A 20300-nucleotide genomic window follows, 5' to 3' on the forward strand; every position below is an offset into this window, starting at 1 on the left:
GGTGCTCGTCCCAGTGTATTATAACTAGCTACCGTTTGAGTTTGGTGGTGATGGCGTGGTGTTCGTCCCAGTGTATTATAACTAGCTACCATTTGAGTTTGGTGGCGATGGCGTGGTGTTCGTCCCAGTGTATTATAACCGTTTGAGTTTGGTGGTGATGGCGTGGTGTTTGTCCCAGTGTATTATAACTAGCTACCATTTGAGTTTGGTGGCGATGGCGTGGTGTTCGTCCCAGTGTATTATAACCGTTTGAGTTTGGTGGTGATGGCGTGGTGTTCGTCCCAGTGTATTATAACTAGCTACCATTTGAGTTTGGTGGCGATGGCGTGGTGTTCGTCCCAGTGTATTATAACCGTTTGAGTTTGGTGGTGATGGCGTGGTGTTTGTCCCAGTGTATTATAACTAGCTACCATTTGAGTTTGGTGGCGATGGCGTGGTGTTCGTCCCAGTGTATTATAACCGTTTGAGTTTGGTGGTGATGGCGTGGTGTTCGTCCCAGTGTATTATAACTAGCTACCATTTGAGTTTGGTGGTGATGGCGTGGTGTTCGTCCCAGTGTATTATAACCGTTTGAGTTTGGTGGTGATGGCGTGGTGTTCGTCCCAGTGTATTATAACTAGCTACCGTTTGAGTTTGGTGGTGATGGCGTGGTGTTCGTCCCAGTGTATTATAACCGTTTGAGTTTGGTGGTGATGGCGTGGTGTTCGTCCCAGTGTATTATAACTAGCTACCGTTTGAGTTTGGTGGTGATGGCGTGGTGTTTGTCCCAGTTTATTATAACTAGCTACCGTTTGAGTTTGGTGGTGATGGCGTGGTGTTCGTCCCAGTGTATTATAACTAGCTACCGTTTGAGTTTGGTGGCGATGGCGTGGTGTTCGTCCCAGTGTATTATAACCGTTTGAGTTTGGTGGTGATGGCGTGGTGTTCGTCCCAGTGTATTATAACTAGCTACCGTTTGAGTTTGGTGGCGATGGCGTGGTGTTCGTCCCAGCTGACTGCATTCTCCAGACTGCACCGTGCCTGCAGGTGTTCTGTCTGCAGTGTGTGGAGCTCTCTCCTCGTTACCTCCAGTTCCCCCTCCAGCCTCTGCTTCTCTGCCTCCAGCAACATCAGCTGCTTACACACCTTAGAGACTGGAGAGGAGGGAGGAGAGGGGGAAGAGAGGAGAGGTGGAAGAGAGGAGTGAGGGGGGAGTGAGGGAGGAGGGGGGGGAGAGGAAGGGGGGAGGAACAGTTCATGGAGATAACTTTCAACTCTGAAGATTTCTAACAGACACCTCCAGCAGGGTGACTTCTACCAGACACCTCCAGCAGGGTGAAGACTTCTACCATTCAACTCCAGCAGTGTGAAGACTTCTAACATTCAACTCCAGCAGTGTGAAGACTTCTACCATTCACCCCCAGCAGGGTGACTTCTACCAGACACCTCCAGCAGGGTGAAGACTTCTAACATTCAACTCCAGCAGGGTGAAGACTTCTACCAGACACCTCCAGCAGGGTGAAGACTTCTACCAGACACCTCCAGCAGGGTGAAGACTTCTACCAGACACCTCCAGCAGGGTGAAGACTTCTACCAGGCACCTCCAGCAGGGTGAAGAATTCTACCATTCACCTCCAGCAGGGTGAAGACTTCTACCATGCACCTCCAGCAGGGTGAAGACTTCTACCAGACACCTCCAGCAGGCTGAAGACTTCTACCAGACAACACCAGCAGGGTGAAGAATTCTACCATGCACCTCCAGCAGGGTGAAGACTTCTACCAGACACCTCCAGCAGGCTGAAGACTTCTACCAGACACCTCCAGCAGGGTGAAGAATTCTACCATGCACCTCCAGCAGGGTGAAGACTTCTACCAGACACCTCCAGCAGGGTGGAGACTTCTACCAGACACCTCCAGCAGGATGAAGACTTCTACCAGACACCTCCAGCAGGGTGGAGACTTCTACCATGCACCTCCAGCAGGGTGAAGACTTCTACCAGACACCTCCAGCAGGGTGAAGACTTCTACCAGACACCTCCAGCAGGGTGAAGACTTCTACCAGACATCTCCAGCAGGGTGAAGACTTCTACCAGACCCCTCCAGCAGGGTGAAGACTTCTACCAGACCCCTCCAGCAGGGTGAAGACTTCTACCAGACACCTCCAGCAGGGTGAAGACTTCTACCAGACATCTCCAGCAGGGTGAAGACTTCTACCAGACCCCTCCAGCAGGGTGAAGACTTCTACCAGACCCCTCCAGCAGGGTGAAGACTTCTACCAGACCCCTCCAGCAGGGTGAAGACTTCTACCAGACACCTCCAGCAGGGTGAAGACTTCTACCAGACCCCTCCAGCAGGGTGAAGACTTCTACCAGACCCCTCCAGCAGGGTGAAGACTTCTACCAGACATCTCCAGCAGGGTGAAGAATTCTACCATGCACCTCCAGCAGGGTGAAGACTTCTACCAGACACCTCCAACAGGGTGGAGACTTCTACCAGACACCTCCAGCAGGATGAAGACTTCTACCAGACACCTCCAGCAGGGTGGAGACTTCTACCATGCACCTCCAGCAGGGTGAAGACTTCTACCAGACACCTCCAGCAGGGTGAAGACTTCTACCAGACACCTCCAGCAGGGTGAAGACTTCTACCAGACATCTCCAGCAGGGTGAAGACTTCTACCAGACCCCTCCAGCAGGGTGAAGACTTCTACCAGACCCCTCCAGCAGGGTGAAGACTTCTACCAGACACCTCCAGCAGGGTGAAGACTTCTACCAGACCCCTCCAGCAGGGTGAAGACTTCTACCAGACCCCTCCAGCAGGCTGAAGACTTCTACCAGACACCTCCAGCAGGGTGAAGAATTCTACCATGCACCTCCAGCAGGGTGGAGACTTCTACCATGCACCTCCAGCAGGGTGAAGACTTCTACCAGACACCTCCAGCAGGGTGAAGACTTCTACCAGACACCTCCAGCAGGGTGAAGACTTCTACCAGACATCTCCAGCAGGGTGAAGACTTCTACCAGACCCCTCCAGCAGGGTGAAGACTTCTACCAGACCCCTCCAGCAGGGTGAAGACTTCTACCAGACACCTCCAGCAGGGTGAAGACTTCTACCAGACCCCTCCAGCAGGGTGAAGACTTCTACCAGACCCGTCCAGCAGGGTGAAGACTTCTACCAGACACCTCCAGCAGGGTGAAGACTTCTACCAGACACCTCCAGCAGGGTGAAGACTTCTACCATGCACCTCCAGCAGGGTGAAGACTTCTACCATGCACCTCCAGCAGGGTGAAGACTTCTACCATTCACCTCCAGCAGGGTGAAGACTTCTACCATTCACCTCTATTAGGGTTTGATACAGTGTTAATATGAATGTGTAGAATGTAGAAACAGAATGTAACTAGTCTCTATAGTAGAATCTGAAAGAGGGAGGCTCAGGGGTGATTACTGGTGTCTGTCCCTCCCTACCCTCAGTCAAATGTCTCCCATGACTGTCCTTTGCCTTCGTATGCTGCACCTCCAGCTGCTCTATCAGGACCTGATTCTCCTGAAGTACCAGACGGGCCTGCTCCTGGAGCTGCCTCCTGGGGGGGTGGGGGGGAAGAGGAGAGGGGAGATAGAAAAGTGTCAAGACAGTGTCTCCTCTCTTTCTCACACACACACAGACAGGTAGAGATAGACAAAGAGACAGGCAGCACTCACCACTCCTTGTGGCTGACTCCTCCAGACAGAGAGACAGTACTCACCACTCCTTGTGGCTGACTCCTCCAGACAGAGAGACAGTACTCACCACTCCTTGTGGCTGACTCCTCCAGACAGAGAGACAGTACTCACCACTCCTTGTGGCTGACTCCTCCTGACAGACACAGACAGTACTCACCACTCCTTGTGGCTGACTCCTCCAGACAGAGAGACAGACAGTACTCACCACTCCTTGTGGCTGACTCCTCCTGACAGAGAGACAGTACTCACCACTCCTTGTGGCTGACTCCTCCAGACAGACACAGTACTCACCACTCCTTGTGGCTGACTCCTCCAGACAGAGAGACAGACAGTACTCACCACTCCTTGTGGCTGACTCCTCCAGACAGAGAGACAGTACTCACCACTCCTTGTGGCTGACTCCTCCTGACAGAGAGACAGTACTCACCACTCCTTGTGGCTGACTCCTCCAGACAGAGAGACAGTACTCACCACTCCTTGTGGCTGACTCCTCCAGACAGAGAGACAGTACTCACCACTCCTTGTGGCTGACTCCTCCTGACAGAGAGACAGTACTCACCACTCCTTGTGGCTGACTCCTCCAGACAGAGAGACAGTACTCACCACTCCTTGTGGCTGACTCCTCCTGACAGAGAGACAGTACTCACCACTCCTTGTGGCTGACTCCTCCAGACAGAGAGACAGTACTCACCACTCCTTGTGGCTGACTCCTCCAGACAGAGGCACAGACAGTACTCACCACTCCTTGTGGCTGACTCCTCCTGACAGAGAGACAGTACTCACCACTCCTTGTGGCTGACTCCTCCTGACAGAGAGACAGTACTCACCACTCCTTGTGGCTGACTCCTCCAGACAGAGACACAGACAGTACTCACCACTCCTTGTGGCTGACTCCTCCTGACAGAGAGACAGTACTCACCACTCCTTGTGGCTGACTCCTCCAGACACAGAGGCAGTACTCAGCACTCCTTGTGGCTGACTCCTCCAGACACAGAGGCAGTACTCAGCACTCCTTGTGGCTGACTCCTCCAGACAGAGAGACAGTACTCACCACTCCTTGTGGCTGACTCCTCCAAACACAGAGACAGTACTCACCACTCCTTGTGGCTGACTCCTCCTGACACAGAGACAGTACTCACCACTCCTTGTGGCTGACTCCTCCAGACACAGAGACAGTACTCACCACTCCTTGTGGCTGACTCCTCCAGACAGAGAGACATTACTCACCACTCCTTGTGGCTGACTCCTCCAGACAGAGACACAGACAGTACTCACCACTCCTTGTGGCTGACTCCTCCTGACAGAGACACAGACAGTACTCACCACTCCTTGTGGCTGACTCCTCCAGACAGAGAGACAGTACTCACCACTCCTTGTGGCTGACTCCTCCAGACAGAGAGACAGTACTCACCACTCCTTGTGGCTGACTCCTCCAGACAGAGAGACAGTACTCACCACTCCTTGTGGCTGACTCCTCCTGACACAGAGACAGCACTCACCACTCCTTGTGGCTGACTCCTCCAGACAGAGAGACAGTACTCACCACTCCTTGTGGCTGACTCCTCCAGACAGAGAGACAGTACTCACCACTCCTTGTGGCTGACTCCTCCAGACAGAGAGACAGTACTCACCACTCCTTGTGGCTGACTCCTCCAGACAGACACAGTACTCACCACTCCTTGTGGCTGACTCCTCCAGACAGAGAGACAGTACTCACCACTCCTTGTGGCTGACTCCTCCAGACAGAGAGACAGTACTCACCACTCCTTGTGGCTGACTCCTCCTGACAGAGAGACAGTACTCACCACTCCTTGTGGCTGACTCCTCCAGACAGAGAGACAGTACTCACCACTCCTTGTGGCTGACTCCTCCAGACAGAGACACAGACAGTACTCACCACTCCTTGTGGCTGACTCCTCCTGACAGAGAGACAGTACTCACCACTCCTTGTGGCTGACTCCTCCTGACAGAGAGACAGTACTCACCACTCCTTGTGGCTGACTCCTCCAGACAGAGACACAGACAGTACTCACCACTCCTTGTGGCTGACTCCTCCTGACAGAGAGACAGTACTCACCACTCCTTGTGGCTGACTCCTCCAGACACAGAGGCAGTACTCAGCACTCCTTGTGGCTGACTCCTCCAGACACAGAGGCAGTACTCAGCACTCCTTGTGGCTGACTCCTCCAGACAGAGAGACAGTACTCACCACTCCTTGTGGCTGACTCCTCCAAACACAGAGACAGTACTCACCACTCCTTGTGGCTGACTCCTCCTGACACAGAGACAGTACTCACCACTCCTTGTGGCTGACTCCTCCAGACAGAGAGACATTACTCACCACTCCTTGTGGCTGACTCCTCCAGACAGAGACACAGACAGTACTCACCACTCCTTGTGGCTGACTCCTCCTGACAGAGACACAGACAGTACTCACCACTCCTTGTGGCTGACTCCTCCAGACAGAGAGACAGTACTCACCACTCCTTGTGGCTGACTCCTCCAGACAGAGAGACAGTACTCACCACTCCTTGTGGCTGACTCCTCCAGACAGAGAGACAGTACTCACCACTCCTTGTGGCTGACTCCTCCTGACACAGAGACAGTACTCACCACTCCTTGTGGCTGACTCCTCCTGACAGAGAGACAGTACTCACCACTCCTTGTGGCTGACTCCTCCAGACACAGAGACAGTACTCACCACTCCTTGTGGCTGACTCCTCCAGACAGAGAGACATTACTCACCACTCCTTGTGGCTGACTCCTCCAGACAGAGACACAGACAGTACTCACCACTCCTTGTGGCTGACTCCTCCAGACAGAGAGACAGTACTCACCACTCCTTGTGGCTGACTCCTCCAGACAGACACAGTACTCACCACTCCTTGTGGCTGACTCCTCCAGACAGAGAGACAGTACTCACCACTCCTTGTGGCTGACTCCTCCTGACAGAGAGACAGTACTCACCACTCCTTGTGGCTGACTCCTCCTGACAGAGAGACAGTACTCACCACTCCTTGTGGCTGACTCCTCCAGACACAGAGGCAGTACTCAGCACTCCTTGTGGCTGACTCCTCCAGACACAGAGGCAGTACTCAGCACTCCTTGTGGCTGACTCCTCCAGACAGAGAGACAGTACTCACCACTCCTTGTGGCTGACTCCTCCAAACACAGAGACAGTACTCACCACTCCTTGTGGCTGACTCCTCCTGACAGAGAGACAGTACTCACCACTCCTTGTGGCTGACTCCTCCAGACAGAGAGACAGTACTCACCACTCCTTGTGGCTGACTCCTCCTGACACAGAGACAGTACTCACCACTCCTTGTGGCTGACTCCTCCAGACACAGAGACAGTACTCACCACTCCTTGTGGCTGACTCCTCCAGACAGAGAGACATTACTCACCACTCCTTGTGGCTGACTCCTCCAGACAGAGACACAGACAGTACTCACCACTCCTTGTGGCTGACTCCTCCTGACAGAGACACAGACAGTACTCACCACTCCTTGTGGCTGACTCCTCCAGACAGAGAGACAGTACTCACCACTCCTTGTGGCTGACTCCTCCAGACAGAGAGACAGTACTCACCACTCCTTGTGGCTGACTCCTCCAGACAGAGAGACAGTACTCACCACTCCTTGTGGCTGACTCCTCCTGACACAGAGACAGTACTCACCACTCCTTGTGGCTGACTCCTCCTGACAGAGAGACAGTACTCACCACTCCTTGTGGCTGACTCCTCCAGACACAGAGACAGTACTCACCACTCCTTGTGGCTGACTCCTCCAGACAGAGAGACATTACTCACCACTCCTTGTGGCTGACTCCTCCAGACAGAGACACAGACAGTACTCACCACTCCTTGTGGCTGACTCCTCCTGACAGAGAGACAGACAGTACTCACCACTCCTTGTGGCTGACTCCTCCAGACACAGAGACAGTACTCACCACTCCTTGTGGCTGACTCCTCCAGACAGAGAGACATTACTCACCACTCCTTGTGGCTGACTCCTCCAGACACAGAGAGACAGTACTCACCACTCCTTGTGGCTGACTCCTCCAGACAGAGAGACAGTACTCACCACTCCTTGTGGCTGACTCCTCCAGACAGAGAGACAGTACTCACCACTCCTTGTGGCTGACTCCTCCAGACACAGAGACAGTACTCACCACTCCTTGTGGCTGACTCCTCCAGACACAGAGACAGTACTCACCACTCCTTGTGGCTGACTCCTCCTGACAGAGAGACAGTACTCACCACTCCTTGTGGCTGACTCCTCCAGACAGAGTGACAGCACTCACCACTCCTTGTGGCTGACTCCTCCTGACAGAGAGACAGTACTCACCACTCCTTGTGGCTGACTCCTCCAGACAGAGAGGCAGTACTCACCACTCCTTGTGGCTGACTCCTCCTGACAGAGAGACAGTACTCACCACTCCTTGTGGCTGACTCCTCCAGACAGAGAGACAGTACTCACCACTCCTTGTGGCTGACTCCTCCTGACAGAGAGACAGTACTCACCACTCCTTGTGGCTGACTCCTCCAGACAGAGAGACAGTACTCACCACTCCTTGTGGCTGACTCCTCCAGACAGAGAGACAGTACTCACCACTCCTTGTGGCTGACTCCTCCAGACAGAGAGACAGTACTCACCACTCCTTGTGGCTGACTCCTCCAGACACAGAGACAGTACTCACCACTCCTTGTGGCTGACTCCTCCTGACAGAGAGACAGTACTCACCACTCCTTGTGGCTGACTCCTCCAGACAGAGTGACAGCACTCACCACTCCTTGTGGCTGACTCCTCCTGACAGAGAGACAGTACTCACCACTCCTTGTGGCTGACTCCTCCAGACAGAGAGGCAGTACTCACCACTCCTTGTGGCTGACTCCTCCTGACAGAGAGACAGTACTCACCACTCCTTGTGGCTGACTCCTCCTGACAGAGAGACAGTACTCACCACTCCTTGTGGCTGACTCCTCCAGACAGAGAGACAGTACTCACCACTCCTTGTGGCTGACTCCTCCAGACAGAGAGACAGTACTCACCACTCCTTGTGGCTGACTCCTCCAGACAGAGAGACAGTACTCACCACTCCTTGTGGCTGACTCCTCCAAACACAGAGGCAGTACTCAGCACTCCTTGTGGCTGACTCCTCCTGACAGAGAGACAGTACTCACCACTCCTTGTGGCTGACTCCTCCTGACAGAGAGACAGTACTCACCACTCCTTGAGGCTGACTCCTCCAGACACAGAGACAGTACTCACCACTCCTTGTGGCTGATTCTGCCTGACAGAGAGACAGTACTCACCACTCCTTGTGGCTGACTCCTCCTGACAGAGAGACAGTACTCACCACTCCTTGTGGCTGACTCCTCCAGACAGAGTGACAGCACTCACCACTCCCTGTGGCTGACTCCTCCTGACAGAGAGACAGTACTCACCACTCCTTGTGGCTGACTCCTCCAGACAGAGAGACAGTACTCACCACTCCTTGTGGCTGACTCCTCCTGTCTGTTTCAGGTCCTGGTGTAGCTTCTGGTTCTCCTGCACCACCTCCTCCACACGGCCCCGGAACCTTCTCAACTCCTCCTACACACAACCAATCAATCAATCAATTACACTGGATCACAAACACTACCTTGACAGCTCTCAGGGATCAGTCTAGCAGCTATCCTGACAGGTGAACCCTACTCCATCAGTAATCTCAGCTATCCTAACAGGTGAACCCTACTCCATCAGTAATCTCAGCTATCCTAACAGGTGAACCCTACTCCATCAGTAATCTCAGCTATCCTGACAGGTGAACCCTACTCCATCAGTAATCTCAGCTATCCTGACAGGTGAACCCTACTCCATCAGTAATCTCAGCTATCCTGACAGGTGAACCCTACTCCATCAGTAATCTCAGCTATCCTGACAGGTGAACCCTACTCCATCAGTAATCTCAGCTATCCTAACAGGTGAACCCTACTCCATCAGTAATCTCAGCTATCCTGACAGGTGAACCCTACTCCATCAGTAATCTCAGCTATCCTAAAAGGTGAACCCTACTCCATCAGTAATCTCAGCTATCCTAACAGGTGAACCCTACTCCATCAGTAATCTCAGCTATCCTAAAAGGTGAACCCTACTCCATCAGTAATCTCAGCTATCCTGACAGGTGAACCCTACTCCATCAGTAATCTCAGCTATCCTGACAGGTGAACCCTACTCCATCAGTAATCTCAGCTATCCTAACAGGTGAACCCTACTCCATCAGTAATCTCAGCTATCCTGACAGGTGAACCCTACTCCATCAGTAATCTCAGCTATCCTAACAGGTGAACCCTACTCCATCAGTAATCTCAGCTATCCTGACAGGTGAACCCTACTCCATCAGTAATCTCAGCTATCCTGACAGGTGAACCCTACTCCATCAGTAATCTCAGCTATCCTAACAGGTGAACCCTACTCCATCAGTAATCTCAGCTATCCTAACAGGTGAACCCTACTCCATCAGTAATCTCAGCTATCCTAAAAGGTGAACCCTACTCCATCAGTAATCTCAGCTATCCTAACAGGTGAACCCTACTCCATCAGTAATCTCAGCTATCCTAAAAGGTGAACCCTACTCCATCAGTAATCTCAGCTATCCTAACAGGTGAACCCTACTCCATCAGTAATCTCAGCTATCCTGACAGGTGAACCCTACTCCATCAGTAATCTCAGCTATCCTAACAGGTGAACCCTACTCCATCAGTAATCTCAGCTATCCTAACAGGTGAACCCTACTCCATCAGTAATCTCAGCTATCCTAACAGGTGAACCCTACTCCATCAGTAATCTCAGCTATCCTAACAGGTGAACCCTACTCCATCAGTAATCTCAGCTATCCTAACAGGTGAACCCTACTCCATCAGTAATCTCAGCTATCCTGACAGGTGAACACTACTCCATCAGTAATCTCAGCTATCCTGACAGGTGAACCCTACTCCATCAGTAATCTCAGCTATCCTAACAGGTGAACCCTACTCCATCAGTAATCTCAGCTATCCTAAAAGGTGAACCCTACTCCATCAGTAATCTCAGCTATCCTAACAGGTGAACCCTACTCCATCAGTAATCTCAGCTATCCTGACAGGTGAACCCTACTCCATCAGTAATCTCAGCTATCCTGACAGGTGAACCCTACTCCATCAGTAATCTCAGCTATCCTAAAAGGTGAACCCTACTCCATCAGTAATCTCAGCTATCCTAACAGGTGAACCCTACTCCATCAGTAATCTCAGCTATCCTAAAAGGTGAACCCTACTCCATCAGTAATCTCAGCTATCCTAACAGGTGAACCCTACTCCATCAGTAATCTCAGCTATCCTAAAAGGTGAACCCTACTCCATCAGTAATCTCAGCTATCCTAACAGGTGAACCCTACTCCATCAGTAATCTCAGCTATCCTGACAGGTGAACCCTACTCCATCAGTAATCTCAGCTATCCTAACAGGTGAACCCTACTCCATCAGTAATCTCAGCAGGTGAACCTGTTAGGTAGAGGAGGGGTAAGGGAGGTAGAGGAGGGGTAAGGGAGGTAGAGGAGGGGTAAGGGAGGTAGAGGAGGGGTAAGGGAGGTAGAGGAGGGGTAAGGGAGGTAGAGGAGGGGTAAGGGAGGTAGAGCAGGGGTAAGGGAGGTAGAGGAGGGGTAAGGGAGGTAGAGGAGGGGTAAGAGAGGTAGAGGAGGGGTAAGGGAGGTAGAGGAGGGGTAAGGGAGGTAGAGGAGGGGTAAGGGAGGTAGAGCAGGGGTAAGGGAGGTAGAGGAGGGGTAAGGGAGGTAGAGGAGGGGTAAGGGAGGTAGAGGAGGGGTAAGGGAGGTAGAGGAGGGGTAAGAGAGGTAGAGGAGGGGTAAGAGAGGTAGAGGAGGGGTAAGGGAGGTAGAGGAGGGGTAAGAGAGGTAGAGGAGGGGTAAGGGAGGTAGAGGAGGGGTAAGAGAGGTAGAGGAGGGGTAAGGGAGGTAGAGGAGGGGTAAGGGAGGTAGAGCAGGGGTAAGGGAGGTAGAGGAGGGGTAAGAGAGGTAGAGGAGGGGTAAGGGAGGTAGAGGAGGGGTAAGAGAGGTAGAGGAGGGGTAAGGGAGGTAGAGGAGGGGTAAGAGAGGTAGAGGAGGGGTAAGGGAGGTAGAGGAGGGGTAAGGGAGGAGGAGCAGGGGCAAGGGAGGTAGAGCAGGGGCAAGGGAGGTAGAGCAGGGGTAAGGGAGGTAGAGGAGGGGTAAGGGAGGTAGAGGAGGGGTAAGGGAGGTAGAGGAGGGGTAAGGGAGGTAGAGGAGGGGCAAGGGAGGTAGAGGATGGGTAAGGGAGGTAGATCAGGGGTAAGGGAGGGAGATCAGGGGTAAGGGAGGTAGAGCAGGGGTAAGGGAGGTAGAGGAGGGGTAAGAGAGGTAGAGCAGGGGCAAGGGAGGTAGAGCAGGGGCAAGGGAGGTAGAGGAGGGGTAAGAGAGGTAGAGGAGGGGTAAGGGAGGTAGAGGAGGGGTAAGGGAGGTAGAGGATGGGTAAGGGAGGTAGAGGATGGGTAAGGGAGGTAGAGGAGGGGTAAGGGAGGTAGAGGAAAGGTAAGGGAGGTAGATCAGGGGTAAGGGAGGGAGATCAGGGGTAAGGGAGGTAGAGCAGGGGTAAGGGAGGTAGAGGAGGGGTAAGAGAGGTAGAGCAGGGGCAAGGGAGGTAGAGCAGGGGCAAGGGAGGTAGAGGAGGGGTAAGAGAGGTAGAGCAGGGGCAAGGGAGGTAGAGGAGGGGTAAGAGAGGTAGAGCAGGGGCAAGGGAGGTAGAGGAAAGGTAAGGGAGGTAGATCAGGGGTAAGGGAGGTAGATCAGGGGTAAGGGAGGGAGATCAGGGGTAAGGGAGGTAGAGGAAAGGTAAGGGAGGTAGATCAGGGGTAAGGGAGGGAGATCAGGGGTAAGGGAGGGAGATCAGGGGTAAGGGAGGTAGAGGAAAGGTAAGGGAGGTAGATCAGGGGTAAGGGAGGGAGATCAGGGGTAAGGGAGGGAGATCAGGGGTAAGGGAGGTAGAGGAGGGGTAAGGGAGGTAGAGGAGGGGTAGGAGGTGGAGAAACAGCCTCATCCAGTGTTGTTTACTTTCAGTATGGTTTATTCTAAAGATGACTGTCCCCCTGAAATGTCCTTGTAGAGCTGAGGACTTTACCATGTCAAAGATGAAGGATTCTGCTGCAGGAGAAATAGTCTTTCAAGTCTGAGATCTCTATAGTTCGAACCCAGCAACTGTCTGTCTGTGTGTGTGTGTGTGTGTGTGTGTGTGTGTGTGTGTGTGTGTGTGTGTGTGTGTGTGTGTGTGTGTGTGTGTGTGTGTGTGTGTGTGTGTGTGTGTGTGTGTGTGTGTGTGTGTGTGTGTGTGTGTGTGTGTGTGTGTGTGTGTGTGTGTGTGTGTGTGTCTCTCTAACGCTATGAACCCTTGATCTTGGAAATACCCGACAGGAATATATAATCCCGATTTGGAGCAGAATAATCAAGTTGAGTCCAGATCAAATCCACATATCTTCCTGTCACATCAAGATCATCTTTAGACTGTCAGAAACACCACACATACTGGGCCTGCATCCCAAATGGGACCCTATTCCCTTCATAGTGCACTAGTCTTAGACTGTCAGAAACACCACACATACTGGGCCTGCATCCCAAATGGGACCCTACTCCCTTCATAGTGCACTAGTCTTAGACTGTTAGAAACACCACACATACTGGGCCTGCATCCCAAATGGGACCCTGTTCCCTTCATAGTGCACTAGTCTTAGACTGTTAGAAACACCACACATACTGGACCAGCATCCCAAATGGGACCCTATTCCCCTCATAGTGCACTAGTCTTAGACTGTTAGAAACACCACACATACTGGGCCTGCATCCCAAATGGGACCCTACTCCCTTCATAGTGCACTAGTCTTAGACTGTCAGAAACACCACACATACTGGGCCTGCATCCCAAATGGGACCCTGTTCCCTTCATAGTGCACTAGTCTTAGACTGTTAGAAACACCACACATACCGGACCTGCATCTCAAATGGGACCCTACTCCCTTCATAGTGCACTAGTCTAGTCCTGGACCAGGCCTCTATCAGTTTAGTGGGAGATAGCTGAGCCTATTTCAACCAGAGCTTAGGTAGACCGGGCCTCGAGGAGTTTAGTGGGACATAGTTGAGCCGAATTCAACAAGAGCCTGGGTAGACCAGGCCTCGAGCAGTTTAGTGGGACATAGTTGAGCCTATTTCAACCAGAGCCTGGGTAGACCAGGCCTCGAACAGTTTAGTGGGACAAAGCTGAGCCTATTTCAACCAGAGCTTTGGTAGACGAGGCCTCGAACAGTTTAGTGGGACATAGCTGAGCCGATTTCACCCAGAGCCTGGGTAGACCAGGCCTCTCTCTATCAGTTTAGTGTGAGATAGCTGAGCCGATTTCAAACAGAGTCTGGGTAGACCAGGCCTCGAACAGTTTAGTGGGACATTGCTGAGGCGAATGTCAACCAGCGCCAGGGAAGACCAGGCCTCGAACAGTTTAGTGGGACAGAGATGAGCCGATTTCACCCAGAGACTGGGTAGACCAAGCCTCGAACAGTTTAGTGTGACATAGCCTAGCAGATTTCAACCAGATCCTGGGTCGACAAGGCCTCTCTCAATCAGTTTAGTGGGACATAGCTGAACCTATTTCAACCAGAGCCTGGAAAGACCAGGCCTCGAACAGTTTAGTTGGACAAAGCTGAGCCTATTTCAAACAGAGCCTGGGTAGACCAGGCCTCGAGCAGTTTAGTGGGACATTGCTGAGCCGATTTCACCCAGAGACTGGGTAGACCAGGCCTCGAACAGTTTAGTGTGACATAGCCTAGCAGATTTCAACCAGATCCTGGGTCGACAAGGCCTCTCTCAATCAGTTTAGTGGGACATAGCTGAACCTATTTAAACCAGAGCCTGGGTAGACCAGGCCTCTCTCTATCAGTTTAGTGTGAGATAGCTGAGCCGATTTCAAACAGAGTCTGGGTAGACCAGGCCTCGAACAGTTTAGTGGGACAAAGCTGAGCCGATTTCAACCAGAGCCTGGATAGACCAGGCGTCTCTCTATCAGTTTAGTGTGAGATAGCTGAGCCGATTTCAAACAGAGTCTGGGTAGACCAGGCCTCGAACAGTTTAGTGGGACAAAGCTGAGCCGAATTTCAACCAGAGCCTGGGTAGACCAGGCCTCTCTCTATCAGTTTAGTGTGACAAAGCTGAGCCTATTTCAACCAGAGCCTGGGTAGACCAAGCCTCGAACAATTTAGTGGGACATAGCTGAGCCGATTTCAACCAGAGCTTTGGTAGACGAGGCCTCGAACAGTTTAGTGTGACATAACTGAGCCGATTTCAACACCAGCCTGGGTAGACCAGGCCTCGAACAGTTTAGAGGGACAGAGCTGAGTCTATTTCAACCAGAGCCTGGGTAGACCAGGCCTCGAACAGTTTTGTGGGACAAAGCTGAGCCGATTTCAACACTAGCCTGGGTAGACCAGGATTCAAACAGTTTAGAAGGACATTGCTGAGCCGAATGTCAACCAGCGCCTGGGTAGACCAGGCCTCGAACAGTTTAGTGGGACATTGCTGAGCCGATTTCACCCAGAGACTGGGTAGACCAGGCCTCGAACAGTTTAGTGTGACATAGCCTAGCAGATTTCAACCAGATCCTGGGTCGACAAGGCCTCTCTCAATCAGTTTAGTGGGACATAGCTGAACCTATTTCAACCAGAGCCTGGGTAGACCAGGCCTCGAACAGTTTTGTGGAACAAAGCTGAGCCTATTTCAACCAGAGCCTGGGTACACCAAGCCTCGAACAATTTAGTGGGACATAGCTGAGCTTATTTCAACCAGAGCTTTGGTAGACGAGGCCTCGAACAGTTTAGTGTGACATAACTGAGCCGATTTCAACACCAGCCTGGGTAGACCAGGCATCGAACAGTTTAGAGGGACAGAGCTGAGTCTATTTCAACCAGAGCCTGGGTAGACCAGGCCTCGAACAGTTTGGTGTGACAAAGCTGAGCCTATTTCAACCTGAGCCTGGGTAAACCAGGCCTCGAACAGTTTTGTGGGACAAAGCTGAGCCGATTTCAACACTAGCCTGGGTAGACCAGGATTCAAACAGTTTAGAAGGACATTGCTGAGCCGAATGTCAACCAGCGCCTGGGTAGACCAGGCCTCGAACAGTTTAGTGGGATAAAGCTGAGCCGATTTCAACCAGAACCTGGGTAGACCAGGCCTCGGACATTTTAGTGGGACACAACTGAGCCCATTTCAACACCAGCCTGGGTAGAACAGGCCTCGAACAGTTTAGTGGGACATAGTTGAGACAAATTCAACCAGAGCCTGGGTAGACCAGGCATCCAACAGTTTAGTGTGACATAGCTAAGCCGATTTCAACCAGAGCCTGGGTAGACCAGGCCTCGAACAGTTTAGAAGAACATTTCTGAGCCGAATGTCAACCAGGGACTGGGTAGACCAGGCCTCGAGCAGTTTAGTGGGACAAAGCTGAGTCTATTTCAACCAGAGCCTGGGTAGACCAGGCCTCGAACAGTTTAGTGGGACAAAGCTGAGCCTATTTCAACCAGAGCCTGTGTAGACAAGGCCTCGAACAGATTAGTGAGACATAGCTGAGCCGATTTCAACCAGAGCCTAGGTAGACCAGGCATCGAACAGTTTAGTGTGACATAGCTAAGCCGATTTCAACCAGAGCCTGGGTAGACCAGGCCTCGAACAGTTTAGTGGGACATAGCTGAGCCGACTTCAACCAGAGCCTGGATAGACCAGGCCTCGAACAGTTTAGTGTGACATAGCTAAGCCGATTTCAACACCAGCCTGGGACGACCAGGATTCAAACTGTTTAGAAGGACATTGCTGAGCCGAATTTCAACCAGAGCCTGGGAAGACCAGGCCTCGAACAGTTTAGTGTGACATACCTGAGCCGATTTCAACCAGAGCCTGGGTAGACCAGGCCTCGAACAGTTTAGTGGGACAAAGCTGAGCCTATTTCAACCAGAGCCTGGGTAGACCAGGCCTCGAACAGTTTAGTGGGACAAAGCTGAGCCTATTTCAACCAGAGCCTGGATAGACCAGGCCTCGAACAGTTTAGTGTGACATACCTGAGCCGATTTCAACCAGAGCCTGGGTAGACCAGGCCTCGAACAGTTTAGTGGGACAAAGCTGAGCCTATTTCAACCAGAGCCTGGGTAGACCAGGCCTCGAACAGTTTAGTGGGACAAAACTGAGCCTATTTCAACCAGAGCCTGGGTAGACCAGGCCTCGAGCAGTTTAGTGGGAAATAGCTGAGCTGATTTCAACTAGGGCCTGGGTAGACCAGGACTCCAGATGCTTACTGTGACATACCTGAGCCGATTTCAACCAGAGCCTGGATAGACCAGGCCTCGAACAATTTAGTGGGACATAGCTGAGCCTATTTCAACCAGAGCTTTGGTAGACGAGGCCTCGAACAGTTTAGTGTGACATAACTGAGCCGATTTCAACACCAGCCTGGGTAGACCAGGCCTCGAACAGTTTAGAGGGACAGAGCTGAGTCTATTTCAACCAGAGCCTGGGTAGACCAGGCCTCGAACAGTTTTGTGGGACAAAGCTGAGCCTATTTCAACCAGAGCCTGGGTAGACCAGGCCTCGAACAGTTTAGTGTGACAAAGCTGAGCCTATTTCAACCAGAGCCTGGGTAGACCAGGCCTCGAACAGTTTAGTGGGACAAAACTGAGATGATTTCAACCAGAGCCTGGGTAGACCAGGATTCAAACAGGTTAGAAGGACATTGCTGAGCCGAATTTCAACCAGAGCCTGGGTAGACCAGACCTCGAACAGTTTAGTGGGACAAAGCTGAGCCTATTTCAACCAGAGCCTGGGTAGACCAGGCCTCGAGCAGTTTAGTGGGACATAGCTGAGCCGATTTCAACCAGAGCCTGGGTAGACCAGGCATCGAACAGTTTAGTGTGACATAGCTAAGCCGATTTCAACCAGAGCCTGGGTAGACCAGGCCTCAAACAGTTTACTGTGACATAACTGAGCCGATTTCAACACCAGCCTGGGTTGACCAGGATTCAAACAGTTTAGAAGAACATTGCTGAGCCGAATGTCAACCAGAGCCTGGGTAGACCAGGCCTCGAGCAGTTTAGTGGAACAAAGCTGAGCCTATTTCAACCAGAGCCTGGGTAGACCAGGCCTCGAGCAGTTTAGTGTGAATAGCTGAGCCTATTTCAACCAGAGCCTGGGTAGACCAGGCCTCGAACAGTTTACTCTGACATTGCTGAGCATATTTCAACCAGAGCCTGGATAGACCAGGCCTCGAGCAGTGTAGTGGGACATAGCTGAGCCGATTTCAACCAGAGCCTGGATAGACCAGGCCTCGAACAGTTTAGTGGGACAAAGCTGAGCCTATTTCAACCAGAGCCTGTGTAGACAAGGCCTCTAACAGTTTAGTGAGACATAGCTGAGCCGATTTCAACCAGAGCCTAGGTAGACCAGGCATCGAACAGTTTAGTGTGACATAGCTAAGCCGATTTCAACACCAGCCTGGGAGGACCAGGATTCAAACCGTTTAGAAGGACATTGCTGAGCCGAATTTCAACCAGAGCCTGGGAAGACCAGGCCTCGAACAGTTTTGTGGGACAAAGCTGAGCCGATTTCAACCAGAGCCTGGGTAGACAAGGCCTCGAACAGTTTAGTGAGACATAGCTGAGCCTATTTCAACCAGAGCCTGGGTCGTCCAGGCCTCGAGCAGTTTAGTGGGACATAGCTGAGCCTATTTCAACCAGAGCCTGGGTAGACCAGGCCTCGAACAGTTTAGTGCAGGGGTGTCAAAGTCAAATGGACGGAGGGCCAAATAAAAAATTTAGCTACAAGCCGAGGGCCGGACTGTTCGAATGTTCATTGAAAAATTTTTAAATGACGCATATAGTCTAGTGAACCTAATTGAACCTACTGAAAACCTAACAAATATATTCCAATATGATCAGATAAATAAAGCAATATTTTCTTATGGCTCTGTCAGTAATCTTTAATTTTCAACAGACACAAAAGACAAATTTCCTTTATATAAAAATCCCCATAACATGAACATTAAATGAAAGAAACCGGTATTCAAGGCACCATCAGTAGCCTATATTTTCTATTTTAGCAAAAGTGGGCTAAATTTACTTCAAAGAAAAAAACAATAATAGCAATTTTCTATCATCCACTCAACTGAAATATTTTTAAAATATAATTGGATTGAAATACAATAAAATAAAGTGCAAAAATCTATTAATCAAAAACAACACTTTGTTTAAGGAGAAGTAACATGCAGTGAAAACAAATATTAAACTTTAACTTTTAAACTTGAACTGAGTAAAAACTCTAAATATGTGATTGCACAGTAATGTTCACTTGTTTGAGGTTGAGGGTGATACTTGGTGGTGTCCCATCTTTTCCACAAGTTCATCAATGTTCGGGGTAAGGCTCTGAGCTGAGGAAATCCTCAGAATTGAGTGGAGGTGTTCAGAACAGACAAATCTCCTCACGAAGCTCGAAACATCTTTGAAGCACCTTTCCCTGGCTTAGCCATCGCACCTCTGTGTGATAAGGCAAATCACCATGCTCCGTTTCTAACTCCGTCAGAAATGCCTTGAACTGGCGGTGATTCAAACCTTTGGCTCTGATAAAGTTAACTGTGCGCGTGATGATGCTCATTACATGCTCCATTTTCAAGGCTTTACCGCACAACGCTTCCTGGTGTATGATACAATGATAAGCTGTCAGCTCACCTGTCGCGTTTTCCTCTTGCATCTTTTCCCGTATCTTCGCCACCAGTCCGCTCCTGTGTCCACACATCGCAGGTGCTCCGTCGGTTGTCAAACCCACGAGTTTTTCCCAAGGCAGCTCCATCTCATTTACACATCTTGACACCTCTTCATACAAATCATGCCCCGTAGTTGTGCCATGCATAGGACGTAAAGCCAAAAACTCCTCTGTCACGCTTAGGCTGGAGTCCACTCCGCGGATGAAAATTGACAACTGGGCAATGTCAGAAATGTCGGTGCTCTCATCCACAGCCAAGGAATATGCAATGAAATCTTTTCCCTTTTTCACAAGCTGCTCTTTTAGATTGATGGACAACTGGTCTACTCTCTCGGCAATGGTGTTTCTGCTCAGACTCACATTTAAAAAGAGTTGCCTTTTTTCTGGGCAAACTTCGTCACAAACTTTAATCATGCAGTTTTTGATGAAATCCCCTCCGTAAATGGCCGGGCTGATTTAGCGATCTCTTCTGCCAAAATAAAACTGGCCTTGACAGCAGCCTGGCCTTGTGATTTGGCTTTTTTGAACAGAGCCTGTCGAGATTTGAGGCCTCGTTTTAATTCCTCTGCCTTTTGTAGCCTTTGTTCCATGTCCATATTCTTGTTTTTGTCCGCGTGTTTCGTTTCATAATGTCGTCTCAGATTATACTCTTTCAGTACCGCCACACTTTCTCCACACAGAAGACACACAGGTTTTCCAGCTACCTCCGTGAACATATACTCCGACTCCCACCTTGTTTGAAACCCCGGTTCTCAGTGTCCACCTTCCGTTTT

General features: G+C 51.2%; 1 protein-coding gene across 1 annotated transcript in view; it reads right to left on the reverse strand.

Annotated features, from left to right (window-relative positions):
- LOC135552370 (centrosomal protein of 89 kDa-like) overlaps positions 1-20300 on the reverse strand; it is a 205842-nt gene that overhangs the window by 92058 nt on the left and 93484 nt on the right. The window contains exons 15-17 of the mRNA XM_064983947.1: positions 9193-9296; positions 3445-3560; positions 953-1133 (exon numbers count right to left, since the gene is read on the reverse strand). Of these exons, the coding sequence (XP_064840019.1) occupies positions 953-1133; positions 3445-3560; positions 9193-9296 (401 nt within the window). The remainder of the gene's footprint in view (positions 1-952; positions 1134-3444; positions 3561-9192; positions 9297-20300) is intronic.

This window comes from Oncorhynchus masou, chromosome 2 (assembly GCF_036934945.1).
Source record: "Oncorhynchus masou masou isolate Uvic2021 chromosome 2, UVic_Omas_1.1, whole genome shotgun sequence".
Taxonomy (NCBI): Eukaryota; Metazoa; Chordata; class Actinopteri; order Salmoniformes; family Salmonidae; genus Oncorhynchus; species Oncorhynchus masou.